Consider the following 23,321-nt stretch of genomic DNA (forward strand, 5'->3'; position numbering starts at 1 on the left):
CCTCGCCATAACCTGGTGCCGTTTCAACACCATAATAGCTATTCTCCTCACATGTGGCACTACTGGCGCCATGTCCACTGCTGCCCGAAGACTCCATCGTGTTGTTGGCTTGTCCGCGGCTATCTGAGCACTGGCTGCCTTCACGTTGTCGCGGCTCACCGCCCGGAATTTTATTCCAAATAAATACACGATTCTCCATAGGATGTTGTTCAGTATTGGAATCAGCGCAACCAACACGCCCACCATTGCTCTCACCAGAGAGTGAATCAAATGAATCATTACCACAACGACTCGCTTCTGTGCATTGTTTGAGATGATTCAATAGATCGGCCGACGATTTGCAACGGTGGCGACAATGCTGACATCGTGTTGAACCGGTGACACTCAAATTCAGTGCCGAATGTGACTGCCGATCATCGTCATCGGCAAAATCAATTTCCAAACGATCATCAGCATCATCTTGCTCCTCTTCGATGTCATCTTCGGCGATTGCGGCGAAATTGCAACTTTTACGATGTATTATCGATTCAGATAAGCATTTTGCCATATGACCGCAAGGGCAGATCAGATTTTCATTGGGTCCTGTCAGGGCAGAGGACTTTAGTTTGTCGAAAAAGCTGCCACCAGGTGTGGACTTCTTCAGCAATAAACTGCGTGAGGCGTGGCTTGAAGTGGACGCGACCGTGGGGGTAGGTGACAATTGGGCGGCATCCGTTTTCTCAAGTATTTCGGAAATATGTTTGTCATTGAGGAAAATGGAAGCAATATCGGTAAGAGAGCTGCGCGGTGTGGCAAACTCTTTTGAAAGGTTCATAATGCTGAGAAAATACAAATGAAAAGAAAGTTTTATTTAGTAAATTATTTTCGACATATTTAGATTATCTTTTAATTTTTTTCACCAAAAATTTTGTATATGAAAATTTTATACTCACTTAGATCCGCTATTTTTCGGTATCGGAATGAGATTCGGTATTGGTCGCTTTGCTTTTGGCGTTTGTGCTAAACTTACACTTTGATTATGCACGGAAGACGTGTCGGAGGAGCCGCCTTTCGCCGACAAGTCGGTGGGTTCGTCGTCATCGTATTTACTACGTTTACTATATGGTTCTGCGGTCATTAAAGCTTCATCGTACTCGTCGAGATTATTATTATTGTAATGATCTTCTATTAAATCTACAGAATCGCTAAGGAAGTCATCGCATAAGTCCGTACCACCGACTTTGTTGCGTCGACGCGCCAATGACATGCCCGCTGCATGTCCCACTGGTGGCACATGATGGTTCATTTCGTGCACAGTCAGCGATTGCTTGATGTCGGCTGTGAAATCACAGGCGGCACACTTGAATGGACCAGCACCACCATGATTTTTCATATGTCGATCGAGATTCCATTTGTAGGGTGTGCGAAAATCGCAAGTGACGCACTTAATCATAGGCATTGAGTGATATTTAACATGTTTGCTAAAGCGAGCCTTTATATGTGTTACATACGAACACTTCTCACAGCGGAAGAATTTCGTTTTACAATGCTCATCCATTTCATGGTCTAACAATTGAGCGCGGAATAAGGTTGTGAAATCGCAGAGGCTGCACTTCAAGAGCCTATTCTGTGAGGGTTCATCGCCCACATATGACAATGAAACGCCACTGGAATGCAATGCTGCAGAGGTAGCAGCATCAGTACCTTGTCCCGATGAAACCGAATCGGTGGGTGATGAAGACAACTCGATGCTGTGGGTGTTGATATTAAGCGACTGCTGATGCGCGGGTGGCAATTGAAATTCCTTTTGGCTATTAATGACGCTATTGCTACTGCCATTTGTAATGACATTGGCATTGTTGCTATTATTGTTTATTGCATTTATTGGCGATTGACGGCGTTGTGTTTCCGTAGCTGCAGCAGCGTTTGCTGCCTGCATTTCTTGTTCGTAGGCGTTTTGTGCTTGTTGACGGACTTCAAGCTCACGTTCACGCTGTGCTTGCAATTCCCGTTCATAGACAACGGCCATGAGAGATTCGCGTTGCAGTTCCAGTTCGCGTTTCACCTAATGTGTTAGATAAAAATATAATTTATATTTAATTCTTTTACGTAAATAAATTCGTTTTTGCAATATATTGATATTTAGAATGCAAGAAGCCGGTTACCGGTTTCATTGCGGAAAACTTTTTTCACCGACTTTTTAAATATACACTTATATAATTTTCTTTATTATATTTTTTGGCTCACCTGCTCATAAGTTGGCATGCCTTCCGTCATTCCCATATTACTACCGCCGCTGTTCATTTCCAAAGGCGCACTTCCCAGACCAACACTTTGCTCTAGTTTTCGTTTGCGTGCCTCCCGACTCATACCACGTTTGCCACGCGGCTGTCCATGACCACCGGTCACACCATCGGTGCAGCCGTGCACCATTTTCATGTGTCGCACCAACTTTTGGAAATGTCGCGACGCGTACAAACACAATTTGCACTTATTGATGACAATCTTTTCACCATGTACATCGCGCAGATGGGTTAGATGATAACGCGGATTCTGTGTGAAATATGTGCAGTAACTACAGCTGTAATTTCGCTTGATTTTACATTGTGGAAGCCCCTCATCCTTTAGTTCCATCGCCTGTTGTTGTGCTACCGCCGAAGCAGCCGCAGCATTTTGTTGCTGTTGTGCGGCATTATGGTGTTGTTGCTGTTGTAGATGATATTGCGCCGCTGCAGCCCGATAACGTTCGAATTGTTCCAACGTGCTATTTGATAAGTTCGCAGCGTTTATCGACTGTTGCTGTTGTTGCTGGGATGGCGAAGGACTACTGTGTTTGTTGTTGTTTAGATTATTTGTGGAAGCGGCACCCTGATCCAAGTACAATTGATTGCCACTGACGACACTACGCACTATAAGCGTGTCGCCGGAGCGTTGCACCATCGAGGGCAGTTCCATAACTTGATTTTCTAACCAAGCCTATCGGGTTGTAAGTAGCTTTCGTTGTTGCTTTGCAACTGCAATTAAAAGAAAAAAAAAACAAAGAAAATAATATTAATTATTTTAAATTCACGCAAAAGAAATGCACTGCCAGCATATTGTAAATTGAATATTTTTTCGCAAATCTATTAACCTCAATTAAATTCGAAATAAATGGATAATTTCCACGCTTGCTGGCGCAATTTTATATAATTTTCTTGACTTCTTCACTAGTGCGTAATAAAAATTTCTTTGGCCCAAATCTTGGCTCATACGATCGGTTCGAGTTTCTTCGGGGCAAGTAAATTCCATACCAAGGTGAATCCAGCTGAGTAGGCGCGCATAAACAACGGCTAATTAGATTCTGATTCGATTTGCCAGCTGTTGAATGGCGGCAAAGTTGGCCGGCACAAGTGTTTATTTGTTCGATTTACGTATGAACAAGTGTTGCGTGCGCTAGACAGCTGATTGAGTGTGTTTATTGTTGATTGTCGCTTTTCGAATGACAGTGGGGCAACAAATTTTGGGTACATATTTAAATACATTGAAGTTTGTATGGATGTGTTAAATGTAATGAACTGAATCTATTTTTTATTTATGTCGAGGATTAGCATTTGCTTTATATGATGATGTGAAAAAATATTTTTTCCAATAATATATTGAAATTTCACTCAAAACAATTGAAGGCAATTGCTGCGAAAACAGAAAGAAACGTTATTTTCGACTGCACCAAAGAACAAGTGCATTTTATTTAGTCTGAAAAGTTATAAAAAGATCTTTATCTTGATTGACATACTGATATAAACTTCTAACTACGCCTTTTTTGGGTTTTAAATATATGACCTTTCATCTCAGCAGTGCTTCGTACGCAGAGCGTTAAAAATCCGTTAATAATATGTGTATATGTATAAAAAGCTTTAAGGATACACCTAGCCAAGTAGTAGACGGACAAAGGACATACAGAAAAAGCGACAAAAATCAAATAAAATCAAAATGGAAATGAAAATGATGACAAAAGCACGAAACAATAATGAAACTTGAGTGAAATTAGTATATACTATAACTGACTAACTAACTAGCTGGAGGCACGTCCTCATGCAGATGAGCAAAATAACGTCGAGGTCGAGCAAGTATACTCATAAGCACACACAAAAGAATATAGCAGCGAAATGATGCATTTGGGATGACGCGAAAGGACATTAAAGCAGGCAAGCGAACAGGCCAAAGCATTAAGAAGACAACAGCGGCGACAAAGGGACATAAATGACATTAAACCGATAGTTTTTCCAGCAACGAATTGGGGCAAGTGAAAGAGTAATCATATAAATATGTATATACATATGTATATATCCTCAATTTACATTAGTGCATATATACGTTGACCAATTTTAAAACTCATTTTACAAGTACATAACCATATTTACATATTTATACGTACATACACACAAATAGTAGTTGCAAATGTGTTGGCAATAAGGGCGAATGGCCTACTAAAATGCACTGCAGGGACACTCTCGCTGCCAATTACGTCGGCACAGTCACATGCTGTACATATATGTACATATGCATGTACATACATACACACATATGTATTTATAAACAAGCAATAATGGCATCATAGATGTTGAGAGAGGCATAAGGTCTTGAAGGAAAGCAGGAAACGTGACGGTTGTCTGCTTTCTGGGTCAATGCTGAGTTGACATCGACACCATTCGATGCCAGCAACAACAACAATACCACTTATTGTCAAAAAAAATAATCGAGTCAAGTTAATTTGTTTTATCAGCGACAATAAATTCAGACATTTCAGAATGCCAATAGGCATGTTTTTGTTAAAAACACTTTGTAAAATATTCTTTGTCTTATTATTTGTAATAGAAAAAGCTTAGAGGAGCTGAAGTGGGTAGTTTTTAAGGAAATATATATCTCTGCATCGGATCCGACAAATGAGTAGTTTCTTGCCGAGAAAAAGACGTGTACAAAATTTCAGACCAGTATCTCAAAAAATTAGAGATTTTTTCGCGTAGAGACGGACATACTGTTTTCTGGTTGATACTAGCTATAGTTCGTATGTTGCGTTAATTATACAAAACAAACTATGTCAGTATATATTATTATAGGCTATTAGAAAGTCTTAAAAGCAGCTGCCTACAAAAGTAACCACAGTAATTCTAAATGTCTATGTAATTAAGAAATCGGATTGAAAATTTAGTCTTTGTGGTATAAACACACAACACAATTGTTGTGCAACACAATGCCGTTAAAACCACAAAACTTGCATATGTATGTATGTATTTGGTACATACTTTTTTGTATGCATTTATAAATGTGTGTAAATTGCTTTCCATTCAGCATTTCTGTTGAGCAGTCCTTTGGGTGCCATTTTGCGGAATAGCGTCTGTAAATGCTATTATTAATTGTCGGCTGCTTCCAACAGAAGTATTCGTAATTTAAGGTTACAGTATACATATATGTATGTATATACATATGTACAAATATATTTGTATGTATAGATACCTACAAGTATGTATAAATGAAGGAATGTTTAAATAATCACTTTTCTAAATGCTCTGCAAAACAATAAACGGTTATAGTTTACATACATAAAAACAAGGCCCAGACACATCACATCGCGGCGCGAGAGTCGCCTAAGCACTGAACAGGCACGGTGCCTGCTTCACTTATATAGAGCCAGCTGCAGCCAGTTTCCCGCGAAGTCTTCTTCACATCACATCGCGGCGCGAGAGTCGCCTAAGCACTGAACAGGCACGGTGCCTGCTTCTCTTATATAGAGCCAGCTGCAGCCAGTTTCCCGCGAAGTCTTCTTCACATCACATCGCGGCGCGACAGTTGCCTAAGCACTGAACAGGCACGGTGCCTGCTTCACTTATATAGAGCCAGCTGCAGCCAGTTTCCCGCGAAGTCTTCTTCACATCACATCGCGGCGCGACAGTTGCCTAAGCACTGAACAGGCACGGTGCCTGCTTCTCTTATATAGAGCCAGCTGCAGCCAGTTTCCCGCGAAGTCTTCTTCACATCACATCGCGGCGCGAGAGTCGCCTAAGCACAGGCCAGGCACGGTGCCTGCTTTTCTTATATAGTGCCAGCTGCAGCTAGTTTTCCCGCGAAGTCTTCTTCACATCACATCGCGGCGCGACAGTCGCCTAAGCACTGAACAGGCACGGTGCCTGCTTCACTTATATAGAGCCAGCTGCAGCCAGTTTCCCGCGAAGTCTTCTTCACATCACATCGCGGCGCGACAGTCGCCCAAGCTCTGAACAGGCACGGTGCGTGCTTCTCTTATATAGAGCCAGCTGCTGCCAGTTTCCCGCGAAGTCATATCACATCGTGGCGGGAGATTCGCCTAAGGACTGAACAGGCACGGTGCCTGCTTCTCTTATATAGAGCCAGCTGCAGCTAGTTTCCCGCGAAGTCTTCTTCACATCACATCGCGGCGCGAGAGTCGCCTAAGCACTGAACAGGCACGGTGCCTGCTTCACTTATATAGAGCCAGCTGCAGCTAGTTTCCCGCGAAGTCTTCTTCACATCACATCGCGGCGCGACAGTTGCCTAAGCACTGAACAGGCACGGTGCCTGCTTCACTTATATAGAGCCAGCTGCAGCCAGTTTCCCGCGAAGTCTTCTTCACATCACATCGCGGCGCGAGAGTCGCCTAAGCACTGAACAGGCACGGCGCCTGCTTCACTTATATAGAGCCAGCTGCAGCTAGTTTCCCGCGAAGTCTTCTTCACATCACATCGCGGCGCGACAGTTGCCTAAGCACTGAACAGGCACGGTGCCTGCTTCTCTTATATAGAGCCAGCTGCAGCTAGTTTCCCGCGAAGTCTTCTTCACATCACATCGCGGCGCGAGAGTCGCCTAAGCACTGAACAGGCACGGTGCCTGCTTCACTTATATAGAGCCAGCTGCAGCCAGTTTCCACATCGCGCGAAGTCAGGCACGGCCTTCATATCACATCGCGACGGCGCCTCGCTTCACTTATATAGAGCCAGCTGAGGCGAGATTCACATCGCTAAGCACTGAACAGGCACGGTGCCTGCTTCTCTTATATAGAGCCAGCTGCAGCTAGCTTCCCGCGAAGTCTTCTTCACATCACATCGCGGCGCGACAGTCGCCTAAGCACTGAACAGGCACGGTGCCTGCTTCTCTTATATAGAGCCAGCTGCAGCCAGTTTCCCGCGAAGTCTTCTTCACATCACATCGCGGCGCGACAGTTGCCTAAGCACTGAACAGGCACGGTGCCTGCTTCACTTATATAGAGCCAGCTGCAGCTAGTTTCCCGCGAAGTCTTCTTCACATCACATCGCGGCGCGACAGTCGCCTAAGCACTGAACAGGCACGGTGCCTGCTTCTCTTATATAGAGCCAGCTGCAGCCAGTTTCCCGCGAAGTCTTCTTCACATCACATCGCGGCGCGACAGTCGCCTAAGCACTGAACAGGCACGGTGCGTGCTTCTCTTATATAGAGCTAGTTGCAGCTAGTTTCCCGCGAAGTCTTCTTCACATCACATCGCGGCGCGACAGTTGCCTAAGCACTGAACAGGCACGGTGCCTGCTTCACTTATATAGAGCCAGCTGCAGCCAGTTTCCCACTAAGTCTTCTTCAAATCACAAGGCGCCACGACAGTCGCCTAAGCACTGAACAGGCACGGTGCGTGCTTCTCTTATATAGAGCCAGTTGCAGCCAGCCGAAGTCTATCACATCGTGGAGGGAGATTCGCCTAAGGACTCCCAGCTGCAGCTAGCTTCCCGCGAAGGCACGGTGCGTGCTTCTCTTATATAGAGCCAGTTGCAGCCAGTTTCCCGCGAAGTCATATCACATCGTGGCGGGAGATTCGCCTAAGCACTGAACAGGCACGGTGCGTGCTTCTCTTATATAGAGCCAGTTGCAGCCAGTTTCCCGCGAAGTCTTCTTCACATCACATCGCGGCGCCACAGCGCCTAAGCACTGAACAGGCATGGTGCCTGCTTCACTTATATAGAGCCAGCTGCAGCCAGTTTCCCGCGAAGTCTTCTTCACATCACATCGCGGCGCCACAGCTGCCTAAGCACTGAACAGGCACGTTGCGTGCTTCTCTTATATAGAGCCAGCTGCAGCCAGTTTCCCGCGAAGTCTTCTTCACATCACATCGCGGCGCGACAGTTGCCTAAGCACTGAACAGGCACGGTGCCTGCTTCACTTATATAGAGCCAGCTGCAGCCAGTTTCCCGCGAAGTCATATCACATCGTGGCGGGAGATTCGCCTAAGCACTGAACAGGCACGGTGCCTGCTTCACTTATATAGAGCCAGCTGCAGCCAGTTTCCCGCGAAGTCTTCTTCACATCACATCGCGGCGCCACAGCTGCCTAAGCACTGAACAGGCACGGTGCCTGCTTCACTTATATAGAGCCAGTTGCAGCCAGTTTCCCGCGAAGTCTTCTTCACATCACATCGCGGCGCCATAGCTGCCTAAGCACTGAACAGGCACGTTGCGTGCTTCTCTTATATAGAGCCAGCTGCAGCCAGTTTCCCGCGAAGTCTTCTTCACATCACATCGCGGCGCCACATCGCGGCGCGACACTGTTGCAGCCAGTTTCCCGCGAAGTCTTCTTCACATCACATCGCGGCGCGACAGTCGCCTAAGCATTGAACAGGTGCAGTGCGTGCTTCACTTATATAGAGTTGGGTACAACGTGGTCTGACCCCAGTATGAGTATAAACTTTTTTGTCAATACCTCTACTCAAGTTATACGAAACTTTTTTTCAGAAATCATATAGTATAATTGAGTAAATTTATATCCGACATAGAAATATGGACCAAGCTATATATATTAAATAATATTTTCTGCACTTGAAATGTAAAAAAAAATATGTGTTTTGAAATTTCAACCGAAAACGGGTATTATAAAAAAACATATGGATAAAATATATGCACATAGTATGTACATCAGAAATGTTTGATATACATATATATTTTATATTTCACATTTTAATAACATGTGATTATTTATATTTCAAAAATGCTTGACTTTAGTATAAATGTAAAAAAAAATAATATTTTATCCAATTCTCATAAACATAAAAATTAGTTCATTTCGAAAATGAAATTAAAGTATTAAAAAAATATTACTTTTTGCTGTGCATATACATACATATGTATATGTACGTTGAATGTTAAGTGTTTATGCTTCTTGAACCACTGTTGAATTAAACACGCGTGAAAAATGGCAGAAACAACAATGCTTAACGCCTTCATCGCAATAAAGCATAAAAATTGTTTGCATAGCACCCAACAAGCGTTTAAGAATTGTAAATGTAATAACTGAAGCAAATGCCTGCTTGATGGGTAGACGGTGGCGTATACGTAACATTCATTTATACGCACAAAAAGATTTTGCGAATTTGCTTCGTGTACATATTTCATGGGCAGTCACACCTTGAGCTTAATACAGTAACGCCGACATACCACGAAATCCATTTAATACAATAAACTTGTTGCTTTTGCATTATTAATGCCATATTTTTAATCTGTGGCATTTGGTAAAATTTTTTACCTTAATGAAATATTCGTTACATTGTTATTTTACCGCCTTTTTGGCTTTTATGATTTTTTCTATACACAAATACATGTTTTTTTGCTTGCACGCAATTTCCTTGTCGTTTAAGCAACCTAAAGCATTTCGTAGGCAAGGGAACGTAAAAGTTCGACGTTGGCGACAGTTTCTAAATTGTGATAAATTGATATGTGCGGCAAGTGCTACAATTGTGGTGGCTTCTATCTTGAAGTAATTGTGCATGTGGTAATGAAATTTTTTAGATGTTACGTTTGAGCGAAATAACCGAGAGGAAGTGTGAAAATTAAAGCAACAATGAAATTTTATCTCATTATTTATTGTTAACTTCATAATCAATGTTGTTGTTATAGTCGAGTGCTAAATATATAGAAGAATTATAAAAATGTTGCCTACAATTAGGAGCGTCACTCTTATTTAAGCTAAGTTACACACCTCAATTAATACTGTAAGTATTTATGCTTAAGCCAAATATCTAAAAATCGGAGAATTTGCTGATGTGTCGTTTTATTTTTAATAGAAATTATATCTTTCTTTATAGAAAATATTTTTTACTTCCAAATTTAGATGAAAACTAGAATAAAATGGCGTGCCAATAGTCAAATTATTGATTATTTCAAGTAAAACAAGGAGCTACTATTTTATTGTGTCTTTTTTTTATTTTTTTTCCAAATTATAAAAGTAATGGGGTCATTTTGATAAAAAAGAGAATCTAGCTGCAGATCACATATAGAGATTTTAGAAAATAAGACGCAATGCCACTAAAATATTACACATAAGGTATACATATATAGGTATTAAGGTTGAGCATGTAACTTCACATATTTTTTTTATTTATTTTTTTTTTTAATTTGTAGCTAAATGCAGTTTTTTCACGCTTAATATGCTCCATTCATTCGCTCACAGCAATAAGTGCCAGAGCAGCAGTTGAATGCTTTAAATGTGTCAAGGCAAATTGGCAAAAGGCGGGGAGTTGATGAGCGTGCTTCAGCTTATTTAGTTGATAGTGAAATCAAGGCGCTGACTATTCAACGGCTCAGGCTCGGCTATTCGAAGCTGATGAACAGAGAAGCGTGCGCGTTAATGACATTTAATGAAATGTAAAGAAATTGATGATGAATAAACAGTTACATTTTGAAAAATAAAATAAAATAAATAAATAAACATGAAATAAAACATGTAAAGTGGCTATTGGGGCGTAAGAGACATAAAAAGTGTGTGCTTTGAGGGGAAATGAAAGGTTTAAGCTGCGAAAAAGTGTAACCAATCAGCTGTATGTGCAAAGTGGGGTGGAGGGGGATGTAAGGTAAAGTAAAAGCAAATAACAAGATTGCATAATTTGATATGTGTGTTGGTTTGACAGCTGCCCGAAGTATAGGTATGTAATTTGAAGAAGCAGAAATTACGTGTAAAACACTTGTCATTATGGATAACTGTGCGAGAGGTATGTGATAGCTGTCGCTTAATGTGGCAGCAAGGAATTAATAACGACTTCATTTAGAAAAAATAATTAATTTAACCAAGATTTTTTGTTTGTTAACAAAAATTTTAACAAAAAGTAGAAATTAAAGCAAAAAGTTCGTTATATTGTAGGTAAGCGTTGAAGTAATCTGAATATATTGTAGACATTAATTCAGCTTTAAAAAAATATTAGAATTTTCTAAAAAAAAAATTGACACCTAAAACGGACGCCTCAAAAAGGGAAGTGTAAAGCAACAAGAAACTACTTTTTAGCAATTTTACCAATAATTTTCAAAAATTTTTGCTGCATGGAATTTGAATACGATTTCTCTATGTATGTACATCGATAAATGTTTGGATCCATGTAATTACCAGTAGCAAAAGCCGCCAGCATCATATTGCTGACCAGTAGTTAATTTTGCAAACTAATTATAACAATTTTCAGACACACACATGTGCTCACATACTAATTCATGATGTATTGACTTAAATTAGTTTGCCAGCGTGAAATTGCTGTTATATATGGGTGTCATATCCTTGTGTTGAGTTGTTGCAAATGCGCTTGAAATTATATTGCTACTTGTTTTTGTTGTTGTTGTTGTTATTATACGCCTATCACTATTGCTACTTGTTGTTGTTGTTATAATACGCCTATCGCTATTGCTACTTGTTGTTGTTGTTGTTATTATATGCCTATCGCTGTTGGCGCTGATTTGTTGCTACTAAATTTTTAATTGGCCTAATAAAATTTGCCACCGAAGCGCATAATGCGTAAGCAAGTGGCTGCAGGCGAAGTACAAATACAAGCAGTAATGCAGTTGGATAATAGATATGTAGGTAGATACAACTGTATTAAAGTAATCACACATATTTATATATCCTGATGCAAGGGTAAATAAAGATATACACGATACATACAAATAAATCACGAAAACACAAAATCAGAAGGAAAGGGGGAGAGAATATAAATAATTTTAAAGAAAAACATTAATTTCGGAGATTCACAGATTCATTTCTTATAACATAAAAGGGCTTAAAAGGACCTTTATCTTGACTTTGATCGATCAGTTTGTATGGCAGCTATATGCTATAGTGGTCCGATATGAAAAATTTTTCGGAAGATTATAGCATTGTCTTGGGTAATAACCTCTGCCAAATTTCGTGACGATATCCGGTCAAATAAAAAAGTTTTTCATACAAGCACACAATTTTGGTCGTTCAGTTTTTATGACAGCTATATGCTATAGTGATTCAATCTACGCCATTTGTTTGAAGATTGAAGCATTACCTTCGACAATAGTCTATACTCAATTTCGTGAGGATACATGCTCAAATAAGAAAGTTCTCCATACAAGAGCTTGCTTTTGATCGATCAATTTGTTAAGAGAAAAGGCTAATTTCAAACTACAACATTTTGTATGTGGAAATAAAACTTCAAGAATCGAAAAGGTAATATTTTAACCATTTATATAAAAACTGAAAAAATTGCATAATCTGCAACATACGACACACATAATAAATATATCCATATATGTATGTATATTCTGTCGATCTCACGGTCTCGATTAAAACGCATGCAATTGTATGCGTGTATGTCATTTTGCCATTGTCACAGCATGAATTATTAAGTTCATTAACATCGATATTTGGCAAGGCATGCGCGGCCATAATTAACAGTTTCTCATTTGCCAGTTCCGAACAGCGGTTTCAGATTGCATAGCAACCAACACAAACAAATATGAAAACGTACACTTGCACATATTTTTTTATATGCAGAGAAATGTGTATAAGCACATACATTTACATATGTACCAAATAATTACATTCACCCAAAAAAAACACATACATATGTAAGTGGTTTTGTAGGCTACACTTTGCTTCCATAATTCCTTCGCTGTTTACTCTGCCATGTTGTTGTTTAAATAATTTATTGTGTAATTGTTTAAGTTGAGAACGTTAATTTAGCGTCAGTTTAGTGTATAAACTCAAATATTCTATTTACACTAATCGCTTGTTGTGCAAATGTAAGCAAATAACTTGCGCCTGCCGTGGCGTATACGTAACATTTCAGTGCTCACGCAACTAATTACTAATTTATGCGCGTGATATTTGTGGAAAAAATATACTTAACACATTAATTATGTAAAAGTGGCGTTGCAAATTATGCATTTTCAAATAATAATTTTTTTTGTATATTCAAATTCGATAATTTAAATGCGTTTTGTGTTGCACTCGTGCTTAATTGCTGAGTTTTTGTAACTTACCACACTATTGGCGCTGGTTTAAAGGCTGCAAGAGAAAAAAGATAGAAAGGAAATTAGTATGGGATTTAAAATATTTACGTTTTACGTATAAAAACTATTTGTTTGCTCAAATATGCTAATTATAAATAACCATTGTGGTATTAACTGCTGGCAAACAGATGTTGTGTAACGCTAAATTAAAGTGAAAACCAAATTTATACAAAAAAATTTATAGAAAAAAACTGAGAGATTTATTATTTATGTATTTGACAGTTATTTTCTGCTTGTTTGAACTTATAGAAGTATATGGTAACTCTGTAATACATATTTGTTAATTGGAAATTTTCTGGAAGGTACTTTCCATATGGTAACCCTAATTTTTTTAAATAATTTTTTGTATAATAATTAGTTAATTTACTGGAAAAACGCGGTTGAAATATATGAGAATTTTTTTAAATATGGCAACCCTATTTTTTACTGGAAATACGCGGTTGAAATAAACGATTTTTGTTCAATATGGTAATCCAAATTTTTTAAAACAATTTTTTTGTATGCTAAATATAATTACTAGAAATACGCGGTTGAAATATTTGAAAAATTTTTCAATACGGCAACCCTAATTCTTAAAAAAATTGTTTCTGATTCAAAACTCTGTCGAAATTTGTGAAAAAAATATATTTCATAAAACTTTAAGTACAAATATTATTTTAGGTAGAGAATTGTATATAAATTTCTATTATTTTTCATGTTTGGCAACCATAAAAATATATTATAAAAATATCTCTTTTATAAAATTATGCGAAATGACTTTAGTACTTAATTTTTATTGAGATGTAAAAGTTTATATATAAAGCAATATAGTTTTAGTTCAATAATTCAGTCTTTAGGGTTGCCAACCTACACAATTATTTTGTATAATACCAAAAATTTAGTAAAATAAAATGTTTTTAAGTTGGTTATTTTTTTTATGTAATATGACTTTTATTAAGTTTTTTTTTGTAGCATTGGCCACACTGTCAATTTTTATTATAGCGAAAAATGCTTAAAAATTGTCAGACTCGACAAAACTCGAAGTAAAGGAGTAAAAGGAGTATACATTTTTAAGTTTAGATTTTGAAATGGCATAGAGATCTCAAATAATTTTAAAACTATTCGAATTACTTTTAGTGTATTTTTAAACATTTGGTTATTTTTTACATTTATAAGTTTTGAATATATTTTTTTTATTCAAATTTAAATAAATTTAATTTTTTTCTGTATTCAATTTCGACATTTTTTTTTGAAAGTATATATAATTTAATTAAAAAATAACTAAATTCTTTAAACTCAAACTCCTTCCACCGCCTGTCATACCCCGTTTGAGCCCATTTGAGAAATTACGAAAAGTTCGGCACTTTGAAGTTTCAACGCCTCGCAGCTAAACAGCGGAAAATAGCTGAACTTATCAAAAACCGAACGAACGGAAAACTTTCCAAATTTAGTGTCGCACAACACTTTGAACTTTTGCCGATTTCTAAATTAAGTTGTTGATGCGTCAGCAGCGAGCAAGCGGGAAGCAAGCCAACATCACTCGCCAACAGTTTGGTGGGTTGGAGTTGTCAGCAATGCAGGTAAGCAAATAAGAAAGCAAAGAGTAGTGAGAAAAACACATCTAAATGGATAAACAAATGGAAAATCAAAGTAAACAAAGAAAGTTTCTTGTTTGCTGTGTAAATAAAAGTATTGGAAATAGCAGCGGCGGAAATCGAAAATTAGACACCGGAAATACGAAAACCCAAATGTGGCAGCAGCAGATGGCAAATTAGCGAATAATAACAAAGCGACGAAGTTCAAAACAAAGTACAAAAGTTGAAGTGTTTGGAACGTGAGATAATCTCAAAACACTTTGAAGGAAATGAAAAATGAGAGCAACTCAGAAAGAGCGTTTCAATTGAAAAGTTAAACTGAAAGTAAATCCATGACAAAATGCGGATAAAGCGTCGTTCCTGGCGATTGAATCGAAAACTTTGTGCATGTAGGAATTAATACAACAACAACAAAACAAGTCAAAACTTTGGTTTTCAAGTGAAAGTGCAGCTCAGTGTTTTCCAATTGAACGCCTTCGGTCACAAACACTGTTCCTTTGGGCCGTAGTTGCGAGCAAACTACTGAGGCTGAGAAGTCAGTTTAGAGACAGCGAACAAAATTGAGCATACGCACTCAAACTAACAGATAACAGTGGTGTTGGTGTCGTCGATTGGCGATTCTTACTCAAGAGTTGTCGGTTGTTGATTTGGGCAGTGTTATTTGGTTGTGTTTTGTATCTTAGTAATACTCGAAACCCGAAATAGCGACACAGAAGACATGGTGGGAATATAGTAACTACACAACTTTAGCGACAAACAGTTATCATTGTTGGAGCTCTAAACGGTAATATTTTTTATATTTGTATGCTTTCAATAGAATTCGAGAAAGTTTGGGATACTCATACAATATATTAGTGTAAAAAAAATCGTCAATTAGTCCGTACAATATATTGGCGAAAAAATAGTAAGTCCCGAATTGGTCCCGAAAGGTCCTGTGTTCAAATCCCGAATTTACGGGATTCTCAAAACTGATTAGAATGCCTTCTGAGTTCATTTGTGAAAAAAATAGTGAATACCGGATTAGTCCCGAAAAGTCTAGTGCTTAAATCCCGAAATTACGGAATTCTAAAAATTAATTATAATACCTTCGGAGTTTATTTATGAAAAAATAGTGAAATTACGGGGTTCTCAAAATTAATTGTAATGCCTTCAGAGTTCATTTATGAAAAAATAGGGATTTTTTTGTACAAATTTTCGTTAGTTCTAACATACCGAAAACACATAAAATTTGATTTTTTTCTTTGAAAAGTTTTGAGAAAAAATACTTAAATGGAATTAAAAAAAGGTGTTTTTTTTATATATATATTTGTGAAATAAAATTTTTGTTGGGCTTTCACAGGCATATAGAAATAATATAAAATATTTAAAAATATATTTGTGAACTCCTCGTGCTTTTCAAGTTCGTGATCTTATAACGGAAATTTCTGCAAATACATATAGCACATGCAAACAACCTCCAACATTCACTTCACATGCAACACATTTTCCGTTCAATTAAAACCAAAAGTAAAAAATAAGAAAAACAAGGAAAAAAGTGTTCAAGAAAAATTCCACAACAGGCCGTGTCACTCACTTGTTTGCTGACACTGTAAAAAATTGCCACGCACGCTATGCTACGAAAAGCTGAACGCACTTATGCAAAAATACGAATTTCACAAAATCTCACAACACATACAAATGTATACACGCTAGTCATGCGTTGTAGATACAGTAAAAAAAAAACGAAAAAAGAACTTGCAACACTTGCCTGCATATGTTCGCTTTTATTTCCGTTCTTTCGGCAAATATATCGTTTTTTTTGTTTGCTCTCTTTTTGGCGCTCACATAATATTATCGCTCTTTGAATGCAGGCGCTCGCTTCTACGCGGCTTCTTCGTCATAAGATTGGATACACACATACACAAATTCCAAATTCTAAAACTCTTACATTTAGTATTTTTTTTGTAATTTTGCTTAAATGTTTATTTTGTTGCCCGAAATTGGTCCTTCAGCGTTCTAAGTTACCACAACACGACACTTCTGCAGTCCAACAACAACTGAGCGCGGTTAACAATTGCTGATGCTGATGGACTCTTCTTTTAAGCGGACTGCTGTTGATAATGTTGGCCGCAGCTGTTGCTGCTGCTGCTGCTCTTGCTTTTGCTGTGTCCTGCTTCTTGCGCTGTGGCTCCTGTTGGCTTAACACTGTTGTTGCAGCAGCGCCTGCTGGCTCGCTTTTGTGTTTTCTGCTTTTGATGAGTATAATTGGTGCGCATTTCTCTTGAATTGCGCGCTCTCCATCGCTCTCTTGTGGACGTGCTGTTGCTGAGTTGATCCAGGAGCATTTCTTACAGCAACTGCTTTCTTCGTGCTGTTTTGGTCCACTGAAGTTTTCCTTCGGTATTTGGATTCTTTATGTTTTATATCTTCGGCTTCGCTCTTCATTAGTGTTGTTTGCGTTGGTGAAATGTGCTTAACATCCCTTGCGGCTGATGGTAAGTACTCCGAATACTGCTTCTAAATAAGCAGCATGCAAGAATGCTAAGTAACAGTTTCACTGTTAAGCAAATGTTAAAGCCATATAAGTGTTCGGAAGGCAACTGTTAGTTTTTGCTTATCACTGATGCTGACAGAAATTGTTGTACTTTTTGTGAAAATTATAAAATATTACTTGTTATGTAATTTTATTATAATTTTAATAAAAAATATTCACCAATTTTAATAAAAATTAAATATCAACGCTACTATGAGAGTAATAAGGTTAAATAAAGCAAGAGTTAAGAGATGTCTAAAGTCATCACCATGATAGTTGGGTTTCAGTAATAGGAACGGACACGGAATTTATTCGGACAGGATTATCACCTTACAGAAGATATATATACTTTACGCTCAATTATGGACCCCGAAAATTATTTAAGAATTATTTGTTTGCAAATTTCACAACTTAATAACAAAAATCAACTCAATTCCAGTCCTACTCCAAAATGACCTCGACAAACAGAGTTGTAAACTACAAGTAGCCACTGTGACAGTAAAACCTAAATAAATAAAGATAAGAATATTGAAAAACGAGCAAAAAAGAAAACAAGTATCATAGAAAAAACCAAGAAGCTGACTAAAGTAAACTCGTCTTATACACAAAAACACTCTTATATATTTTCTATACTATTTACACAAAGATAGTCAAAGCAATTCTTCAAAGCAACCGCTGAAAGCAAAAAGGTTGAAAAAGCAGAAAGTGAATGAAGTTATAAGTATAAAAAAATGCCAAGCAGCGGCCAAGCATTCGAAGAAAGTAAGAATAAAAAAAATGGTATAAAAACAACAACAACAAATTAAACAAAAATACTACAGCAAAGTACGCAAAAAATGTGAGCATACTTCACGGCGCACACGCAATGAAATTGATATTAATGGAAAAGAAAATAATACCAATCATATTTACTTACTGGGACAACGGGAGTCAATGTATTTGCCATAAAGACCCTATCAGTTTACGCACACTATTTATTGTTGCACAAGCCGTTATCCTTTGAGCGGTCGCCCGCTAGCAAACACATGAGTAAAACAACAAAATGTCAAAGCTTTTCGGTAGGATATACATATGTATGTAAGTATAAATGGTTATATAAATAGAAGAAAATTGTTTAGTCAAACCAAATGCTTTTTCTCTTATGACTCACACATACGCATAAGAAATTTCAATAAAAAAATTTGAAAAGAAAAATACTTTGAAACTTTTGCTTTCCTGAATAAGATTTGCTTTTGCTTTATAGTCAACCAGTTGAGCTGCTAAGTGTTTTGTATGCTTAGATCGTATTTGCAATAATCATATATAATATATATAGCATATACTTAAGTACATTTATGCAAATGTGTAGGTTTGTTTGCTTGTGCGTTGAGTGTTTCGCAGTATTTTAGAATGTGTTAAGAAATATTTCCTGCCACTTGGCTAAGGAAGTTGCTGCTAAAAGCGGGATAAAGCTGTCAATATGTAGACAGCTATAGCCATTTCTTTGCTTCTTCAATTCTTTCGCCACTGAAAATATATTTGCTCTCTATCAACAGATTGGTTGACAGCAGCGACTGTCAACTGCAGTCAACATTTATTTATGAATCAATTATGAAAATTTATAGAAATATATAAAGATATGGGATATTTGAAGAAAACTTGCCACTTGAGTCACATAGGAAAAAATGTAAAAATTATACTTAATAAATCCCTCACAAGTATTCGAAAAGAAAACAAATACATTTCACCCGTAAAAGCCTGCACAGCGGCTTTTCCTATAGCATGAAAGGGTATAAGAAGAACTTTATATTCATTTTGATAGTCGATTTTGAATGACAGCTAAATGTTATAGTTGTTCGATCTCCGAGCATAGAGATTGTAGCGATTCCTTGGAAAATATTCTATGCCAGATTCTGTGAAGATATCTTGTCAAACAAACAAAAAAGCTTTATATAAAAGAACTTAGTTTGTATCGGTTAGTTTGTAGGTTAGCTATATGCTATAGTTGTTCGATCTGAACAATTTGTTCGGAGATTGTAGCAAGAGATTGGATAATATTCTATGCCGAATTCTGTGAAGATAACTTGTGAAATAAAAAAGTTTTACTTGTAAGGACTTGATCGGGATTGGTTAGTTTTTATGGCAGCTACATGCGATACGAGTCTGGCATCGGTGATTACGATTTTTTCTCATTATTTGAAGAAAAAGAAATGCTTTCAAAATTTCAGATCGATATTTTAAAAAACTGGGACAAGTTCGCGATCATACAGACAGGCGCACGAAAATTTGAAATATAAAAAATGTTTGTGTTGACAGTTGCGAAACCAAAAGGTTATAGAGTTGTTCAGCAGCAGCAAACACAAAAGTACATGGAACAACATACTAGAAATTAACAAGTTAATGAACTGAGCAAAAGCGTAGACCCAAAGGCAATAAACTTACACCAAAGGCGTCGGAATTCCCATGGCTGTTGAACTCATTCTACTCGTGTTTGTTAACAACTGCCCTCAAAAACTTCAACACACAATTTATTTTTGTGTTTTTTTTTCAGAATTTCTTCTTAAGCTCTCTCCCAATAACAATTTCCATTTCATCCACATTCATCACTTTTTGTAAAGCTCATTCAGTTGAACGCCGTCGGCCGTTTGAGAATTAAAATTTTCCCTTTTTTGCTGACCTTGCAGCCACACTGCATGGCAAGTCACGGCACGCTGGGCCACCGCAGTGCGTAAACACAACCCGTGTTTTTTAGAAGTGCCCTCAAGCCAGAATGGTCGCCGAGTGGACATGTAGCGGGTCTGGGGTTGCATTGACATTCATTCAGCCGTATATACATGTATGTACATATGTAGTAGTAGGTGAATGCAGGTGTGCAGTGCATGTTTGTTGAGGGTATTAGCTGCTAGCAAAAAGGGTTGATTTAATTGCTTGGAAAAGAGTTTTGTGGCTTAAGCGCAAATATATGAAAGAATACAGCATACGAGTATTTATGTCTGTATGAGAAAACGTGTAAGCTTTGTGGCATACTTTTACGCAAAAATAAAAATGTTATTTATTGCTAATTTGCTTGTGAATGAATTTCGTTTATAAAAGGAGCTTTCACTAAAGTGAGAAGAGCTTTCACAGAATTTGTTTAAAAGTTTTCTAAATGTTTTGTTTTTGTTATTGCAGAAAGCTTTCGTAGAGTTTATTTGAAAGCTTTATAAATGTTTTGAGAAGCTTTCCAAGAGCTTTTTGAGTTTTGTTTGGAAATTTTTAATATTTTAATATGTTAGCTTATTTTTACATCTCTTCATTCTAAGAAAGCTTTAACAAGTTTTGTTTTAAAGCTCTCGAAATATCTTGGTTGTCTGAAAGCTTTCATAGAATTCATGTCAAAGCTTTATAATAATTAAAATATGGAGTTAATTAAAGAGCTTTTCGAGTGGTTTAAAGCTTTTTAATATTTATTTGCTATTTCTACATCTCTTGATTGTGTGAAAGATTTTACATAGTTGGTTTTTGATGTCTCCAAATGTCTTGGTTATCTGAAAGCTTTCACAGAGCTTTTCGAGACCTGTTTAAAGATTTTTAATAATTTTTTTTTTAATTATTGCTTTTGAACGCAATTTTAAAGTAGCTTTTGCACTAAGAAAAAGCTTTTAAGGTAAGGAGTGGAGATAGTCATTAGTTTAAAGAAAAAGAAGTGTCGAAGAGATACATTTTAAATAATTTTTTTTTACTTTTTTTTTAAATTACGAAAGCACATAAGTCCTCATATACAATATAATATATTCGAATGTGAAAGTTCTTAGTTCCATAAGAATATAAAGGACTTTGAATAAATATCTGACAAAAGTTGATTTTCATGATAAACTTTTTGTCGTTTTCTATTCAACCAAAACTGGAAAATTCAGACTCAGATTGTACGCTGAACTGTAAATAAACAAGCGGAAAGCAAGCAGAAAAACATCGCAAAGTACTCACTTGTACAAGTAGTGAAATTAATTAATTTATGTGAATAGACCGGTTACACTAACGGTATATATACGGGTGCGTGTGCGCTCATATGTGATCCTGTTGCGGTACTTGTGTGCTGCCATTGTTTTAGGGCGTGTGTATTAGCGTACTTCAGTGAGCCAACAAGCTGTTACACATGTACATATATCAATGTATGTATGTACATGTACATACACATGACACTTACAGAGCCACTCACACACTCACAAACACTCATAGACACGAACTCGCACGCGTAGTACTTGTTTCATTTCAACACTCAGTCTTATGTTTTTCCGCACTTTTTAGCAAATATCATGTTAGAGTGCTGAGTTTGAGTACACTAACAACAGCAACAACTGTGCAACGTACAACATGTGGTAGAGGCACTCGAAAAAAAAAAAAATTAAAAAAAAAATTAAAAAAAAAGAATGAAATTGCAGAGCAGAGAGTAAGAACAAATTGCTGTAGGGATTGCATGATTCATTATTGTTGTTGTTGTTTTTGCTGTTGCAGTAACAGTTGGCCAACACATTTTGCAGCAAGCGCAGTTTGCTCAATTTGCTGCAACAATGTTGCAATTTCGGAACGACACAAGTGTGTATACACCTACATGTATGTATGTAAGAAACTCACGCACGCATGGCCGAGTGCAACAATTACAATGAGACATATGTTTGTATGTGCGTAGCTGTTGTCGCATGCCGCAAAAGCGGATGCATGCAGCAAGTATGAAAATGAAAGGGATTTCTAAGTACTCGGTGTTGCACATATACATACATACATATATACAAATTTATATAAATATATGCTGCTTAATATACTACCAAGCTTGTGGCACAAAATTTACTGCATGTAAGAAATTTATAAGATTTTAAGTAAAGTTAAGCTGCTTTTCATGTAAACGGTTTAAAACGTTATGCGGCAGAAGGGTTTACATTTCATATACTATCTCATATATGAAGTAATGAAAAATTTACACAATTTCGTTGCTGAATAAAATTTACCAGTAAATGCAATTTTGTGTAGCATACCTTTGGGCTTTGAATATAATTAGGACAGTATTACACTTTTATCGGATGGTTTGGAGTTGATTTGTGGGCTATCAAGAGATGTATTAAGTGAGTACACGAAATTAAAATATTAAATTTATTTTGAAAAATATATACAAATTTTGAAAATTTCTATAAATTTGGCGCAAGCTGTTATATTGAAAATAAATCAAAGAAAAGCGAAATTGTGTACAGCTAAGCAAAACGCTAACCGAAATTGTAATAAATATATTAACTGAAATATAAAAAAAAAAAATTAAAAATGTCTAAAAAAATGTTGCATACTTCCTGGGGCAAGGTTGATATACATACATATATGAGCCAGAATAATGTGCTAAATTATTGATTTTTTTACATACTAGAGTAATTGGTAGACTTCTTTGATAACATTTTCACAATTCGATTTATCAAAAATTAGTTAAGCATACTTTTGGGCGCATATTATTTTTAAATTAGTTTTAAAAACAAATTGTACATTAATTGATGTTGATCTCCGAATTAATATATGTTAGCTAAATATTTTAAATAAATTTATGTTTAGAAAATATCTACTAAAAAAATTTGCTTTAAAGTTTTCAATTTCTTTATTGTATGGAAAACTTTTTTATTTGACCAGATATTCTCAAGAAATTTGGCACAGATTATTGTCCATGACAACACTACAATCTCCAAACATATGACTCAGATCGGACTACTATAATACATAGCTGCCATACAAACTGAACAATCAAAATACAATTCTTGTGTGGAAAACTGTTTTATTTGTGAAGGGTATACGAACATCGGTGCCACCGGAGTTAACGTGTTTTCTTTATTTTAATTTTCATTAATGAAATACTATATATGTAAGTTACAAATTTAGTCAATCTAGATCCTTTTTTACTTCTTTCTTTCTCTAAATGTTGCATACATTTAGGGGTACAGTTCAATCAAACCAAAATTT

The 23,321-nt window shown here is 36.9% G+C and overlaps 1 protein-coding gene across 5 annotated transcripts in view; it reads right to left on the reverse strand.

Annotated features, from left to right (window-relative positions):
• Positions 1–23,321, reverse strand: part of LOC126754252 (serine-rich adhesin for platelets-like) — a 45,097-nt gene that overhangs the window by 8,761 nt on the left and 13,015 nt on the right. For 4 of the 5 annotated variants that reach the window (XM_050466259.1, XM_050466257.1, XM_050466260.1 and 1 more), the window contains exons 2-5: positions 13,254–13,278; positions 2,227–2,993; positions 933–2,044; positions 2–818 (exon numbers count right to left, since the gene is read on the reverse strand). In XM_050466259.1, coding sequence (XP_050322216.1) covers positions 2–818; positions 933–2,044; positions 2,227–2,934 — 2,637 coding nt within the window. In that variant the 5' untranslated portion in view covers positions 2,935–2,993; positions 13,254–13,278. Of the gene's footprint in view, position 1; positions 819–932; positions 2,045–2,226; positions 2,994–5,558; positions 6,073–13,253; positions 13,279–23,321 lie in introns of those variants that run through there. The other variant, XM_050466258.1, reaches the window with a different exon arrangement.

This window comes from Bactrocera neohumeralis, chromosome 3 (genome assembly GCF_024586455.1).
Source record: "Bactrocera neohumeralis isolate Rockhampton chromosome 3, APGP_CSIRO_Bneo_wtdbg2-racon-allhic-juicebox.fasta_v2, whole genome shotgun sequence".
NCBI lineage: Eukaryota > Metazoa > Arthropoda > Insecta > Diptera > Tephritidae > Bactrocera > Bactrocera neohumeralis.